The sequence below is a fragment of the Dendropsophus ebraccatus genome, chromosome 4 (assembly GCF_027789765.1).
Source record: "Dendropsophus ebraccatus isolate aDenEbr1 chromosome 4, aDenEbr1.pat, whole genome shotgun sequence".
Classification (NCBI taxonomy): Eukaryota; Metazoa; Chordata; class Amphibia; order Anura; family Hylidae; genus Dendropsophus; species Dendropsophus ebraccatus.
The window spans coordinates 39,034,620-39,047,690 of NC_091457.1; the positions used below are offsets into that span (position 1 = coordinate 39,034,620).

At 40.1% G+C, this 13,071-nt stretch overlaps 1 protein-coding gene and 1 long non-coding RNA gene across 4 annotated transcripts in view; one reads left to right on the forward strand and one right to left on the reverse strand.

Annotated features, from left to right (window-relative positions):
• Window positions 1–13,071, reverse strand: part of LOC138788107 (uncharacterized) — an 81,879-nt gene that overhangs the window by 39,514 nt on the left and 29,294 nt on the right. The window lies entirely within an intron of this gene.
• MUC2 (mucin 2, oligomeric mucus/gel-forming) overlaps window positions 1–13,071 on the forward strand; it is a 78,477-nt gene that overhangs the window by 22,515 nt on the left and 42,891 nt on the right. Inside the window, exons 25-35 of one of the 2 annotated variants that reach the window (XM_069965634.1) lie at window positions 152–283; window positions 463–610; window positions 1,484–1,530; window positions 2,428–2,625; window positions 3,003–3,041; window positions 3,811–4,296; window positions 5,450–5,479; window positions 6,267–6,728; window positions 6,997–7,170; window positions 9,001–9,447; window positions 10,661–11,467. In XM_069965634.1, coding sequence (XP_069821735.1) covers window positions 152–283; window positions 463–610; window positions 1,484–1,530; window positions 2,428–2,625; window positions 3,003–3,041; window positions 3,811–4,296; window positions 5,450–5,479; window positions 6,267–6,728; window positions 6,997–7,170; window positions 9,001–9,447; window positions 10,661–11,467 — 2,970 coding nt within the window. The remainder of the gene's footprint in view (window positions 1–151; window positions 284–462; window positions 611–1,483; window positions 1,531–2,427; window positions 2,626–3,002; window positions 3,042–3,810; window positions 4,297–5,449; window positions 5,480–6,266; window positions 6,729–6,996; window positions 7,171–9,000; window positions 9,448–10,660; window positions 11,468–13,071) is intronic. The other variant, XM_069965635.1, reaches the window with a different exon arrangement.

The following is a 13,071-nucleotide window of genomic DNA, read 5'->3' on the forward strand; positions in this document are numbered from 1 at the left end:
AATGCCTCATGCCTTATATGTTTTATATATATTGTTTGTGTACCTCCATGTTCCTAAAATTTCATGTTAAAAAGAAAAAAAAGAGAGATGTAAATTTGTGAAGACATGTATCCAAAAAATTTACAGGAAATTTTCTTTACCCCCACTTTAGCCATATTTTGTGACTACTACAATCCCAAGGATGAATGTGAGTGGCACTATCACCCATGTGGCAACCATAGCATTCAGACCTGCCGTTCTATTAACAACGTCTACACTAATGTTACCATTACTTATTTGGAAGGTAAGCCGCGTGCTACATTACAGGTCACCAGTGCCAAAAATGTCATTTTTACGGATGTTCTTTGTAATGTTAGCTAGCTACAGTATGTACAGGAGAAATAGCGGCCATCCATTTTACTCAGATGAGATTATAGTAGTGTAATACACATGTCTTAACTCTTTTCACAATCTATTCTATAGGCTGTTACCCTACTTGCCCAGCAGATAGGCCTATATTTGATGAGGCAAAAAGACTATGTGTCATCCCGGAGGACTGTGGCTGTTACATAAATGGTACTCACTATGAGCCTGGTGAAAAAGTGCCAACTACCGAGAGCTGTACCACATGGTAAGTATCCCTACTGCCTGTAAGGGGGCAATTCTTTATTTACCAAACGGGCAAACAATTGATACTTCAGGCAGGTAAGTATAGCTTTTATTATTTAACTGTGCCCTGAGCACTGTAAATACAAAAAAAAAATGCAAAATTGAGGTTATTTAGATTAGAAAAAGATGGCTGAAGGGTGACCTAATATCTCTATATATGACTGCATCAAAAAAGAAATGCAATGATTATTATAATTATTAATATCAGGAGATATCTTTTACAACGAGAGGGAAAAAGGTTTCTACATCAACATAGAAAGGGATTCTTTACTGTAAGAGCAGTGAGATTATGGAGCTCTCTACAAGAGGAAGTGGTCATGATGAACTCCTTACAAGAGTCCTAAAGGGGCCTGTAAAATATGACAGATTACATTCACTAGAGTCTGAAGAAGGGTCACTGATCCAGAGATTTATTCTGATAACTGGATTAAGAGTTAGGAAAAGCTAGTATTTCCCTAGGGTCAGGAAAATTGGACCTCATAAGAGTTTTCTTGCATTTGTCCGGGTCAATGTTTAACTGGAATGCGTTTGGAGGGAATAAATTGATATCAGCATTTTTAAGCCAGCCTAAATGAAATGTGTGCAGGTTTAGGATTTGACAAATTCCAAATTAACCTATCACAGATATTGAAGTGTGAGAGGAAACAGAGTATACAGAAAAATCCAAGCAGATATGGGGAGTGAACATACTGATTCATCTATGCAGTAATGGAAGCTAAATTATAATGAAAAAAATTAAAATCAGGACATAATTTATATTTCGATGCAATAAGCAATAAAATAATGTCAAGTATCCATGCATTTAATGTGACATCATATATGTTTTTTATTTCAGTATATGTACCCCAGAATCGAACTTTAAATGTGACTACGATCAATCAGGTATTTTATTTATATACAATATGAATTGTAATAACAGTTTTAACTATAGATTTAGACAGGCCTCCTAAGTCTGGTGGAGAGAAGAGTTGGACGTGTTGGATTTTCACAACCCGATCCTATTGTTATGGGAGAGATGGTTAAAAAATTGTGTGTTGTCAATGGGTAGGTGCTAGCCATAGACAACACACAAATGTTCAACCATGCCGAACATTCATGTGTATTAGTAGAACATGTCATTGCCTGGGTTCTCTGCCAGCAGAGAAAATCACATACAGTGCCCATGCAATTTTTCCAGTAATGTATTATAAGAAAAATCATGTGTCCACCTTATGTAGGCATGGGCTTGTCCTGATGCTTCTGCCATAGAATAAGAACCTAGCATTTGCCAATCTTTCCTCATGTCTTTTCCAGAAATTTATGGAACAAAAAATTACTATAAATTGTCTAAAATTACTATACATTGTACATACATATGTACATATTTCCACTTCGTTTCACACATATGGTATAAAAGTACACTCTACAGAAGTATAGCAGACTACACACTCATGCCTGTATATACTGTATGTGCACACTGCACACACAGATAGATAGATAGATAACAAACAAAATGAAAGTAAATAGTAAAAGTTTATAGCTAGATAGATATTACACACACACACACGCACACACACACACACACACACACACAGTGCACTGCACATGTGCAAATGCACACTATAAAAATATACAACAGACATTGATATATATTAGCAGGTATGTTATTCTGTATGAATTCACCTCTCTTTGATAACTATTACTGTAAATCATCATGGTATTGAAGGACGTGTGACCCTAATGATATGCAGCATTTTTTGTACAGTTTTTAGTAATTCTTTTTGCATACTTTGGTTACAGCATGTTTCTGTATCATCAATGGGACAAGATATGAAGAAGGTGAAATCATATCCAAAGAGCAGCAAAACGAAGTCTGCATTGAGATAAGATGCGAAAATGGGACACCAAAGGCAAATGTTACATTGTGTCCTTCTTCATCACCAACTACTACATCAACTACTATAGTCACTACTTCTCCTACTGTAACCACCACAACAGGTAATGAACACTCCATGAATTTCTGGTATGAGTTATTTCTGGAATGTCAGAAGGATTTGCTTAAATCGCCCATCAAATTGGATTCGAAATAATCAGTCGATTATGCATCATACAGAAGCAGGGACTACTGAAAAGAATAAATTCTAAGCCAATCCATTCACTCATTTCTAATGTCAATGCTTTTGCAATACTTAGTAACTTAACTTATACATCATGTAAAATTTTAACTAAAAATGTTCTGCAAATAATTCACAGTCAAATCCGCTCATGCCTTATGGATTATAATCTAATGTTATGTTTTGTATTCCCTGAATGTCTCACTTTGGTTATCACCACAAGATTTTAAGAGAAATCTCAAGAATATTTCTTTTTTTCAGTTTCCACCACAACCCCTACACCACACCCTCCTTCAACAAGTAAGTACTTACTAATACGACGACGACTACTACTACTACTACTACTACTACTACTACTACTACTACTACTACTACTACTAATAATAATAATAATAATACAACTACTACTACAACTACTACAATGATGACTACTACTACTACCACAACCACTACTACAACTACGACTACTACTACAACTACTACAGCTACTACTATTACTAGTACTACTACAAAGACGACTACTACTACTACTACAACTACAACTACGACTACTACCACAACTACTACAGCTACTACTATTACTAGTACTACTACAAAGACGACTACTACTACGACTACAACTACTACAACTATGACTACTACTACTACAACTACTACTACTACTGTACTACAACTATTACTATTACTACTACTGTACTACTACTGTACTACTACTATTACTATTACTACTACTGTACTACTACTACTACCGTACTACTACTACTACTACTAAGCAGCAAATATCACAAAGCAGGATATTGCTTTACTCATATTTCTGTACATATGGTTTTACTTGGTATGGCTAATCAGCCCTATGCCCTGATTGTAGGGGTCCTGCAAGTAAGAACTGCCGCTGATCAGTGGTACATTGATCTATTCTAAAGGGCTTATATCTTAGCACAGTAACTATGTAACCTGTTGTGTCATCCTTTTCCTATAATATTCCTGACATTAACAGAACTAAGCAAACATTTAAAATACTGTTAATCTAAATTATATAAATAACTGTCTCATGTGGTCTTTTGTATAGCCTGTGTCTATGAAGAGGTATGCCAATGGACTGAATGGTATGATGTCAGTAAGCCGGGAGATGATCTGGATAGTGGCGATTATGAAACATACGATGAGATAAGAAAGCATCATTCATTCTGTGCCAGACCAATAGACATTCAATGCAGAGCAGTAAATGCCCCTGATGTCAGCTTGGAGGACTTAAAACAGGTCGTACATTGCAACGTCTCATATGGTCTTATTTGTAGAAACAGTGAGCAGAGCTCTGAAAGCAGCCTTTGGCAAAAGTGCTATAATTATGAGATCAGGGTGAATTGTTGCTCCCTTGAATGTGCTAAATCCACAACCATTCCACCAACTACCACAACTACTACTACAAAGCCCACCACCACCATTAGCACTAGTATAACTATGACTGAAACGACAACTGCACCAACGACAACTCCGCCAACGCCAACTCCGCCATCGACAACTCCGCCATCGACAACTCAGCCAACGACAACAAGTGAGTGAATTAAATCACAATTCGGGCCATAGATTGAGCTTTATGTCAGCAATCTGTTAAAAGGGATAGCGATATATATCCCAACATGTTGTTGTCAGCAGACCCATTTACTTTATTGGGCTGAACATAGTCTGATTGTTACTGCAATTGGTTAATTCCCAGAACATAGCCACATAACATTAGACATATAATCAAACACACTAAAAAAGGAATAGTCCAACAGCACGGAAGGGTAAAGAATCCAGATCGGCAGTTAGTCGGAAAGATAAACACTATGGGGGAGATTTATCAAAGGGTGTAAAATTTAGACTGGTGCACTGCCCACTGCAACCAATCACAGCTCAGCTTTAGGCAGTGCTGAAAGGAAAGCTGAGCTGTGATTGGTTGCTGTGGGCAGTTTGCACCAGTCTAAATTTTACACCCTTTGATAAATCTCCCCCTATGATACCAACTTGCCCAATTGAAAGCTGGTATACATACATCTGAATGAAAGTCCAACAGCACCTGCAATACATTAAAATAATGATCAAGTGTTCATTAAGTAACCAAGTACATAGTGACATTTCTACCCCAAAGGCTTGACAAAGACTTTGTGGGGTCAAAAAGCTGCTATGTAATTGGTTACTAAATAAAAACTTGAAATAACAACTTAAACCTAAATAAAAAATTTTATCTATTGCAGATGTTGTTGGACTTTTATTTGGATTTATGTAATCAGGCATGTCAAAAGATACTGAGATACAGCCGAGAAGAGAGCACAACAGCATGCGTCTCTTCCCAGTTGTCAATGAAATCTGACTTTTTCAGATTATTTTGTCTGATATTCGTCCTGCCAGGTAGTGGAGCACAGTTTCTCCCCAGCTGTTTTCCCGGGGTCAAGGGGTCTTGCATTTATCGAGATATATCTGTGCACTGGTCTGACCTAAATCCCTGCCCCATGTCCCATGACGGATTTGTTAAGATATGCATGCTTTCCTAATACTTTACTATAGAGCCTTTTCACAGTCATATCTACTCATGCCTTATAGGTTGTAACTTATCCCTAATCTATTGTATGTCCCGAGCTTCTCACTGAACTTTTGGGTTTTCACAACAAAGAAAATATTAAGAATGTTAATATTAAAAAATTACCTAATATATATTTTTTTTCCAGTCAGCACCACAACACAACCTCCTACAACAAGTAAGTATTTATTACTGCTATTAAAGGGGGTCTCTGAAAGAAACAGATGTGAAACACATAAAGAAAACAGATAGTAACTAGTAACCTGTTACTGTAGATAAAGAAAGAAAAAAAAGAATGTATGTGTTGCTTGAAAAAGGTTTCATTGAGAAACTGAAACGTTGTATTGCACATAATGGGTGAATAAATTCACTCGCTTTATTCACTATATCTGGAGTGCCGCCTCATCGCTACGTTGTTTGTTACTGTAGATATGTATTGTGCAAAAAAAAAAGGACCGAAAAGTCTCATTTACCAATCCCTTTAAGGGTAGCTTCACACACACACACTGTATCGCAGGGGATTTTATGCAGCCAATCCGCAGCAGATTTGATCTAAATAACTGAACACAGCGTTAAATCTGCACCATCAAATCTGCAGCGGATCCTGTACTCCTGTACATGTGATGGAACCTTGTCAAATTACCACAATCAAAAATGGTGTGATCCAGAGACATATTGCAGAGACATGACAAAGTGACAAATAAACTGAAGTGATACCTTTCTCAAAAGTCAAAAGTTTTGATTCACCAGAGTCTGAAGTTTTTAAAAGTGTCCCCACGCCATCTCAACAGTTTCTCTCAAGTAGTGCCCATTTATACCCCAGGACAACAACTCAGAGTCATCCAGACATTTTATCTATTTAGTTTTTGAGACCTAATTTTATGTTGTCCAAAACTGATATCAAGTGCATTTGCTTAGTGATATGTACATATATATATAATTATTATCACTACTTTTTACTTTAGCACCTGATTGTGATCCATTATGCACATGGTCAAAATGGTTTGATGTCAGTTACCCCAGTTTGGCGAATGGAGGAGATTTTGAGACCTATGAGAACATTGAGAAGGCTGGACATGAACTGTGTGAGAAGCCAAAAAGACCAGAGAACATCACCTGCAGAGCTGAGAAATATCCAAATAAGCCAATAAGCCAAGTGGGACAGATGGTGACATGCGATGTCTCTATTGGTCTTATCTGTAACAACAATGATCTTATAGGATACATGCCAGTCTGCTACAACTATCAGATCAGTGTCCTCTGCTGCCGTCCCTTACCTCCTCACTGCTACAGTACAACCTCTAAACCTACTACAACTACATCCCCAACAACCACCTCTGAGACAACTACAGAGCCTACAACTCCAACCACTACGGCTCCAACCCCTACAACTCCAGGGACAACAACTGAGATTACGACTACCTCAGGTACAACAAGGAGCACTTTACAATATTCACTACCCACTATAAAGATTATACATCTCTAAAAAAAAAAAAACTATTAACCTTTCCTAGCTCCGCCATTAAAGTTATATATTGGTTCATACAGACTTCTATTTGATATTATTGTACATTGTTTCAATTATTTTACATTTACCTGAATATTATGCTTAGTGCAGTTTATTTTTCAGTAGCATTTATAATATCTAATATCATCCACATTTTAATAAATAATACTTCGCTCCTAAACACACAGAGCCTACAACTGCAACACCCACAACAACTGCATCAACTATTACAACCACAAGACCCACTACCACCAGTGTGACGACAACTACGCCACCAATAATCACGACCACAAACTGCACAACTGAGACAACAGAGGAAACAACTCCATTTTCAAGTACTACTCCACTGTCAACTACTCCAAGTAGGTAACAACTGAAACATCTTTCCAGTCGAGAATTAATTTTTTTTTTTTTTTAAGGGTTATTCCCATAAAGTAAACTTTTGTTAGGTAATGGAGAATGCAAAAGAAAACAGTTTTGCACATGCTTTGCATCAGCAAAAATACTTTTTTCTGTACTTGTAGTGTTGCCTAGATTCCCGACCCCTGCTCTCAGCTCTGAGAGCAGTGGCGGGGCTGTCACGTATTCGGGTGGCCGAAAGCCTTAGGGCTCATTCACACGATCCGTGCCGCGATCCGGAGGAGGATCCCTAGCCAGAGCCCACCCGCCTGGCACGGACTGCCCCCCCCCCCCGGCAGCAGAGATGACTGGAGAGCCTGATGTGCTTTCGTAGAATCTACTATTCACCTATTCCCCCGTGCAGACTAGCTAGAAACGCTCACCGGAAGTGGCCTGGACTACTCTGCCGGGAGAAGATGGCAGCATAGTCCAGGCTACTTCTGGTGAACATGTAAGCCTGTCTGCATGGGAGAATAGGTAAGTAGTAGATGCGATAACAGGAGAGCACATCATGCTCTCTGATTATTTTACTTATTACTATTACTATTATTATTTTACTGTTTGAAAACCTAGCCCTAAAGAGAAAGTCCCACAAATGGTAAAAAATGGCAAGAATGCAGGGGTGGGTGTGGAAAAACAAACAAACAAGTGAACTCACCCATCCCCTTGCCTCTGTTGTTCTGCTCTGGGGTCCTGTTCATTGCCGCCAGCGGTCATCTTCTGCAGGAACCCATGTATGTCACATACCCGGCCCCTGCAGCAGCAACTTCACTGCCTTGGCTGGGCGGGCAATACCTCAGCGGGGGTCATGATGATTGAACAGGTGGAGTGGGGATGGATGAGCTCACTTCTTTGCCTACCATTTTTACAGTTCATGAAACTTCTCCTTTAAGGGTGCCTTCACACCTACCGACTCGCAGCGTAAATCTCGCTGCGAGTCTGTCAGGTCCTGGTAGTTCACTGTCACTGTATACTCGCAGAGGTCTGAACGACCACTGCGTGGTCGACTGAACGACCACTGCCGGCCCCTTAACCCCTTCTGCTCCCGCTGCGCTCCCGCTCTGTATACATTACCTCTCCTCGCTGCACGGGGTCCCGGTGTACTGCTCTCCCGTCCTGCCAATCAGTGGTTGATTGGAGCGCAGCGGGAGCTGGGCGTCAGCAGAAGGGGTTAAGGGGGCGGCAGAATTACATACACGCAGCGGTCGTTTAGAACGCTGCGAGTATGTAGTGACAGTGAGCTGCCAGGACCTGCCAGACTCGCAGTGAGATTTACGCTGCGAGTCAGTAGAAGTGAAGGCAACCAAAAATTATTAGAGATGAGCGAACCTCGAGCATGCTCGAGTCGATCCTAACCCGAGCTTTCGGCATTTGATTAGCGGTGGCTGCTGAACTTGGATAAAGCCCTAAGGCTATGCGGAAAACATGGATATAGTCATTGGCTGTATCCATGTTTTCCAGACAAACTTAGAGCTTTATCCAAGTTCAGAAGCCCCAGCTAATCAAATGCCGAACGTTTGGGTTCGGATCAACTCGAACCCGAACCCGGTTCGCTCATCTCTAAAAATTATATTTGTTGGGGTTAAAATGTGCCAAAACGATACAGAGGCTCATGGGTGATAATACATTTGGAACATCTGAATATCCCTTTAATGTATTTCATGCATCAAGAGGTTAGATTTGTTTTTAACCTACTTCATTTAGTTTTTGAGGTCTAATTTTATGTTATGAAAAGCTGATATTAGGTGGAGGTACTTAGTGACATCTATATATTTGCTTAATATTTTATCTAGCACCACTACCTGATTGTGATCCATTATGCACATGGTCAAAATGGTTTGACGTGAGTAAACCCAGTTATGAGAATGGAGGAGATTTCGAGACCTATGAGAACATTGAGAAGGCTGGACTTGAACTGTGTGAGAAGCCAAAAAGACCTGAGAACATCACCTGCAGAGCCGAGAAATATCCCAATAAGCCAATAAGCCAAGTGGGACAGATGGTGACATGCGATGTATCCATTGGACTCATCTGTAGCAACTATGATCTTATAGGGTTCAGGCCTCTCTGCTACAACTATCAGATCAGTGTCCTCTGCTGCCGTCCCTTGCCTCCTCACTGCCACAGTACAACCGCAGCTACCACAACATCGTCAACCACAACAATGATAACAACAACAGAAAGTACAACTACAACTACTACTAAACCTACTACTACACCTACTACCACTCCTACACCAAGTAAGAGCAAATATTTATGTTCTGTTTTTGTAGTACCTAAGTATCTCTGAACACAAACAGGCATTAAAAAAGTACCTCATTAAATAAAATAACATAAAATAATATAAAGTAGAGAAACATTTCAACTTCTTAAAGTGTCAATGTTGTTAAAACTTTCAAAATCTAAAAATCAACAGTAGATCCAGGTCCAGTCTCCTGAAGGCAGATTTATAGCTGGTTGTAAAAAACAGACCAAGGGTGCGTTCACACGTACAGGATCTGCAGCAAATTTGATGGCCCAGATTAGAATGCTTTGATTCTGCAACTTCAAATCTGCTGCAGATCTGGTACATGTGAACGCACCCTAAACACAGGAATTTCAGCAAGTACAGAGTGTAATGGCTCAATGTGTCCATCAATCACATGACTGCTTACTCTATGAGAGCTCAGATGGCCTGTGATACACAGGACTTCCTGTTTTCTCACTCTTTGAGACAAAAACTATCAGAAAACAGGAAGTACTGTGTTTTCCATGATAACAAAAATAATAATGAAAATATATGGCAAACTTGCTTTATATCACACCTCCTGTTGATTTAGATTTTGAAAGTTATAACGAGAGGGACACTTTAAGGATGAGCTATAATTTGACCTGTAGTCAAAGCACTTCTTTATCTGAGGAACTTCCACAAACGATGAGAGAGAAGAGAGTTGCCTTAAAGGGGTAGTATCATCTGGCCAATTCAGCTTGCCTTAAAGGGGTAGTATCATCTGGCCAATTCCTGGTTTTGCGGAGGAGTGAGGACAGGATGCAGTGATCCCAAGATGAATCATCTCTGCATCTCTATATCTTGCACTGAGTTTATACTTACCTTCAGGGGCAATACACAAGCCCTGGGAACGTGGGTGATCTCAGAGGGCGATAAAGTGTTAATACCACTCCCGAGGATCCCAGTCACTGAGTGACGTCATAGTCTGTCCACCGATTACAGTGTGGAGAGCAGTGGTCAGTAACCTACGCAACAAACTGTCAATTATAGGGTAAGAGAAGAAGGCCAAAATGCAAATAAATAGCTCTAGCTCTAGTAAAGGCTCTAGCAAACAGCTAGGGTTACTAGGTGTCAGATCCCCAGTGATCAGACAATCATAGTCAGTTCACTTTTTAACTGTGTTTCTATAGCTAATGTTAAATGTATCAATAATGTTTATATACAAATTTTACTATTTTATCTAGCACCTAATTGTGATCCATGCTCATGGACACAATGGTTTGATGTGAGTTATCCTCAGTATGGGACAGATGGGGGAGATTATGAGACCTATGAAAACATCAAGAATGCTGGATTTGAAGTGTGTAAGGAGCCATTCAAACCAGAGAATATTTCCTGCAGAGCGCAGAGATTCCCAGATACACCACTAGACCAGCTGGGACAGGTTGTGAGCTGTGATGTCTCTACTGGACTTATCTGTCACAACAAAGATCAGACAGGATTCATGCCGGTGTGCTACAACTATGAGATCAGTGTGTACTGCTGCCGTCCCTTACCTGACTTCTGCATCAGTACAACCATTAAAACTACTACAACTACATCACCAACCACCACTACAGAGACAACATCACCATCAACCACCACCGAGACAACATCACCAACAACCACCACCGAGACTACAACTACATTGCCAACAACCACCACCGAGACAACATCACCAACAACCACCACCGAGACTACAACTACATCCCCAACAACCACCACCGAGACTACAACTACATTACCAACAACCACCACCGAGACAACATCACCAACAACCACCACCGAGACAACATCACCAACTACCACTGTGACATATACAACAACTACCACCTCTGAAACTCCAACTACATCACCAACCACAACCACTGAGACTACAACTACATCATCACCAACCACAACCACTGAGACTACAACTACGTCACCAACCACCACCGAGACTACAGCTACATCACCAACAACCACCGAGACTACGACTACATCATCACCAACCACCACCTATCCAACTCCTAGTAAGTGGATGTTAAATTTATTTTACTAAACCAAATTTTTATCTTCTTGCTAAACTTGCCATTATAGATTGTATTGTATTTGTGTATGACCATGAAGTTAGATGTCAGAACTAAACTATTAATTTAAATTTATAATAGGAGTGCAATATCCACTATCACAATGAAGCGTATCGGCACCACAAACTGTTCACACCACAGTGTGGGATCTGAATACGTTTCAGTTTGGATGGGGACATCCTGGAGTGATACATCCTTGGTGAAAGGTGTACTACATCCACATATGAATGGCAACAAATGAATTTAGATGGCCTCATGCCGGGATGGTATCCCATCCAGGCATGAGGCCACCTTATCGTTGGTGGGATGATTTACACTGCAAATGGTAAGAGCCTCATTATTTTTATGGAGATTTTTTTTTAGCAGTTGGGGGGCTGCATTTAGAGATTTTCATGTCTGTACTAGGTCTGTATCTTGCCATTGCGGTGAGCTGTTGCATTTCTCTGTGTGTGTTTGTGTGCTTCCCATTTTAGCCATGGCAACACACTCCTGCCTAGTCTGAATGGTGTTCTAGAAGAGATGACCAAATTTCTCTTTTTATTCAGTCTTTGTAACTGTCCCCCATTGTGTGTATATTGCATGTGTGTGTGTATGTATGTGTATATATATATATATATATATATATCTAAGCTAGATAGAACTGTGAGACAATTATAACAGCTAGACTAATGTCATTTTGAATTCTTTGAGGTGTGAGGTTATTGAGGTGTGATGATTATTAATCAAATATTAAGGATTTATGGAGGTTTCATATATTTAGACCCCTGAAAACCACGTCAGATGTTTACTGGCCCCTAAAAGAAAAATCAAACTTTTAATTATCTTGAACATTTTGAAAACATTTTGCTAAGACCTATAACATTCTAAAACAGTCAGAGGATGTTTAAAACGTCTCGGTACCCACATTCTGCCCCCCTAAATCACTTGTACCTTCGGATAGCTGCTTTAAATCCAAGATCTGTCCTGGGGTCAGTTCGGCAGGTGATGTAGTTATTGTCCTAAAAAACAACTTTTAAACTTGCAGCCCTGTATCAAACAGCTGTGGCCTAGAGTATCTGTGCCCTAACCTTGCACCAACCATCCTTCCCTCCTCCCCACCCTCTTCATCATTAGGAATGCCACTGGCAGGATTTTTCCTATTCCTCTGCAGTGAACACTGCACAGGTGCCTTAACGATCCAGCCCATGAGCATTATTAACAAAGCTGATGAATATGAGAATACCTGCCTGGGGCATTCCTAATGATGAAGAGGGTGGGGAGGAGGTACAGAAAGGTTCTGCCAGTCTAATGCACAGACACTCTAGGCCACGCCAGTTTGGCACAGGGCTACAAGTTTAAAAGTTGGTTTTAGGACAATAACTGCATCACCTGCCGAACAGACCACAGGACAGATCTTGGATTAAAAGCAGTTATCCGAAGGTACAAGTGGTTTGGTGTGGGCAGATTGTTGGTAGAGAGTCACTTTAACAAATGATGCCAATATAAAGAAGGCATACAGATGATGTGATAAAAAGCGGTTGTCCGCCTAAGCGTCTAATGTATGATGC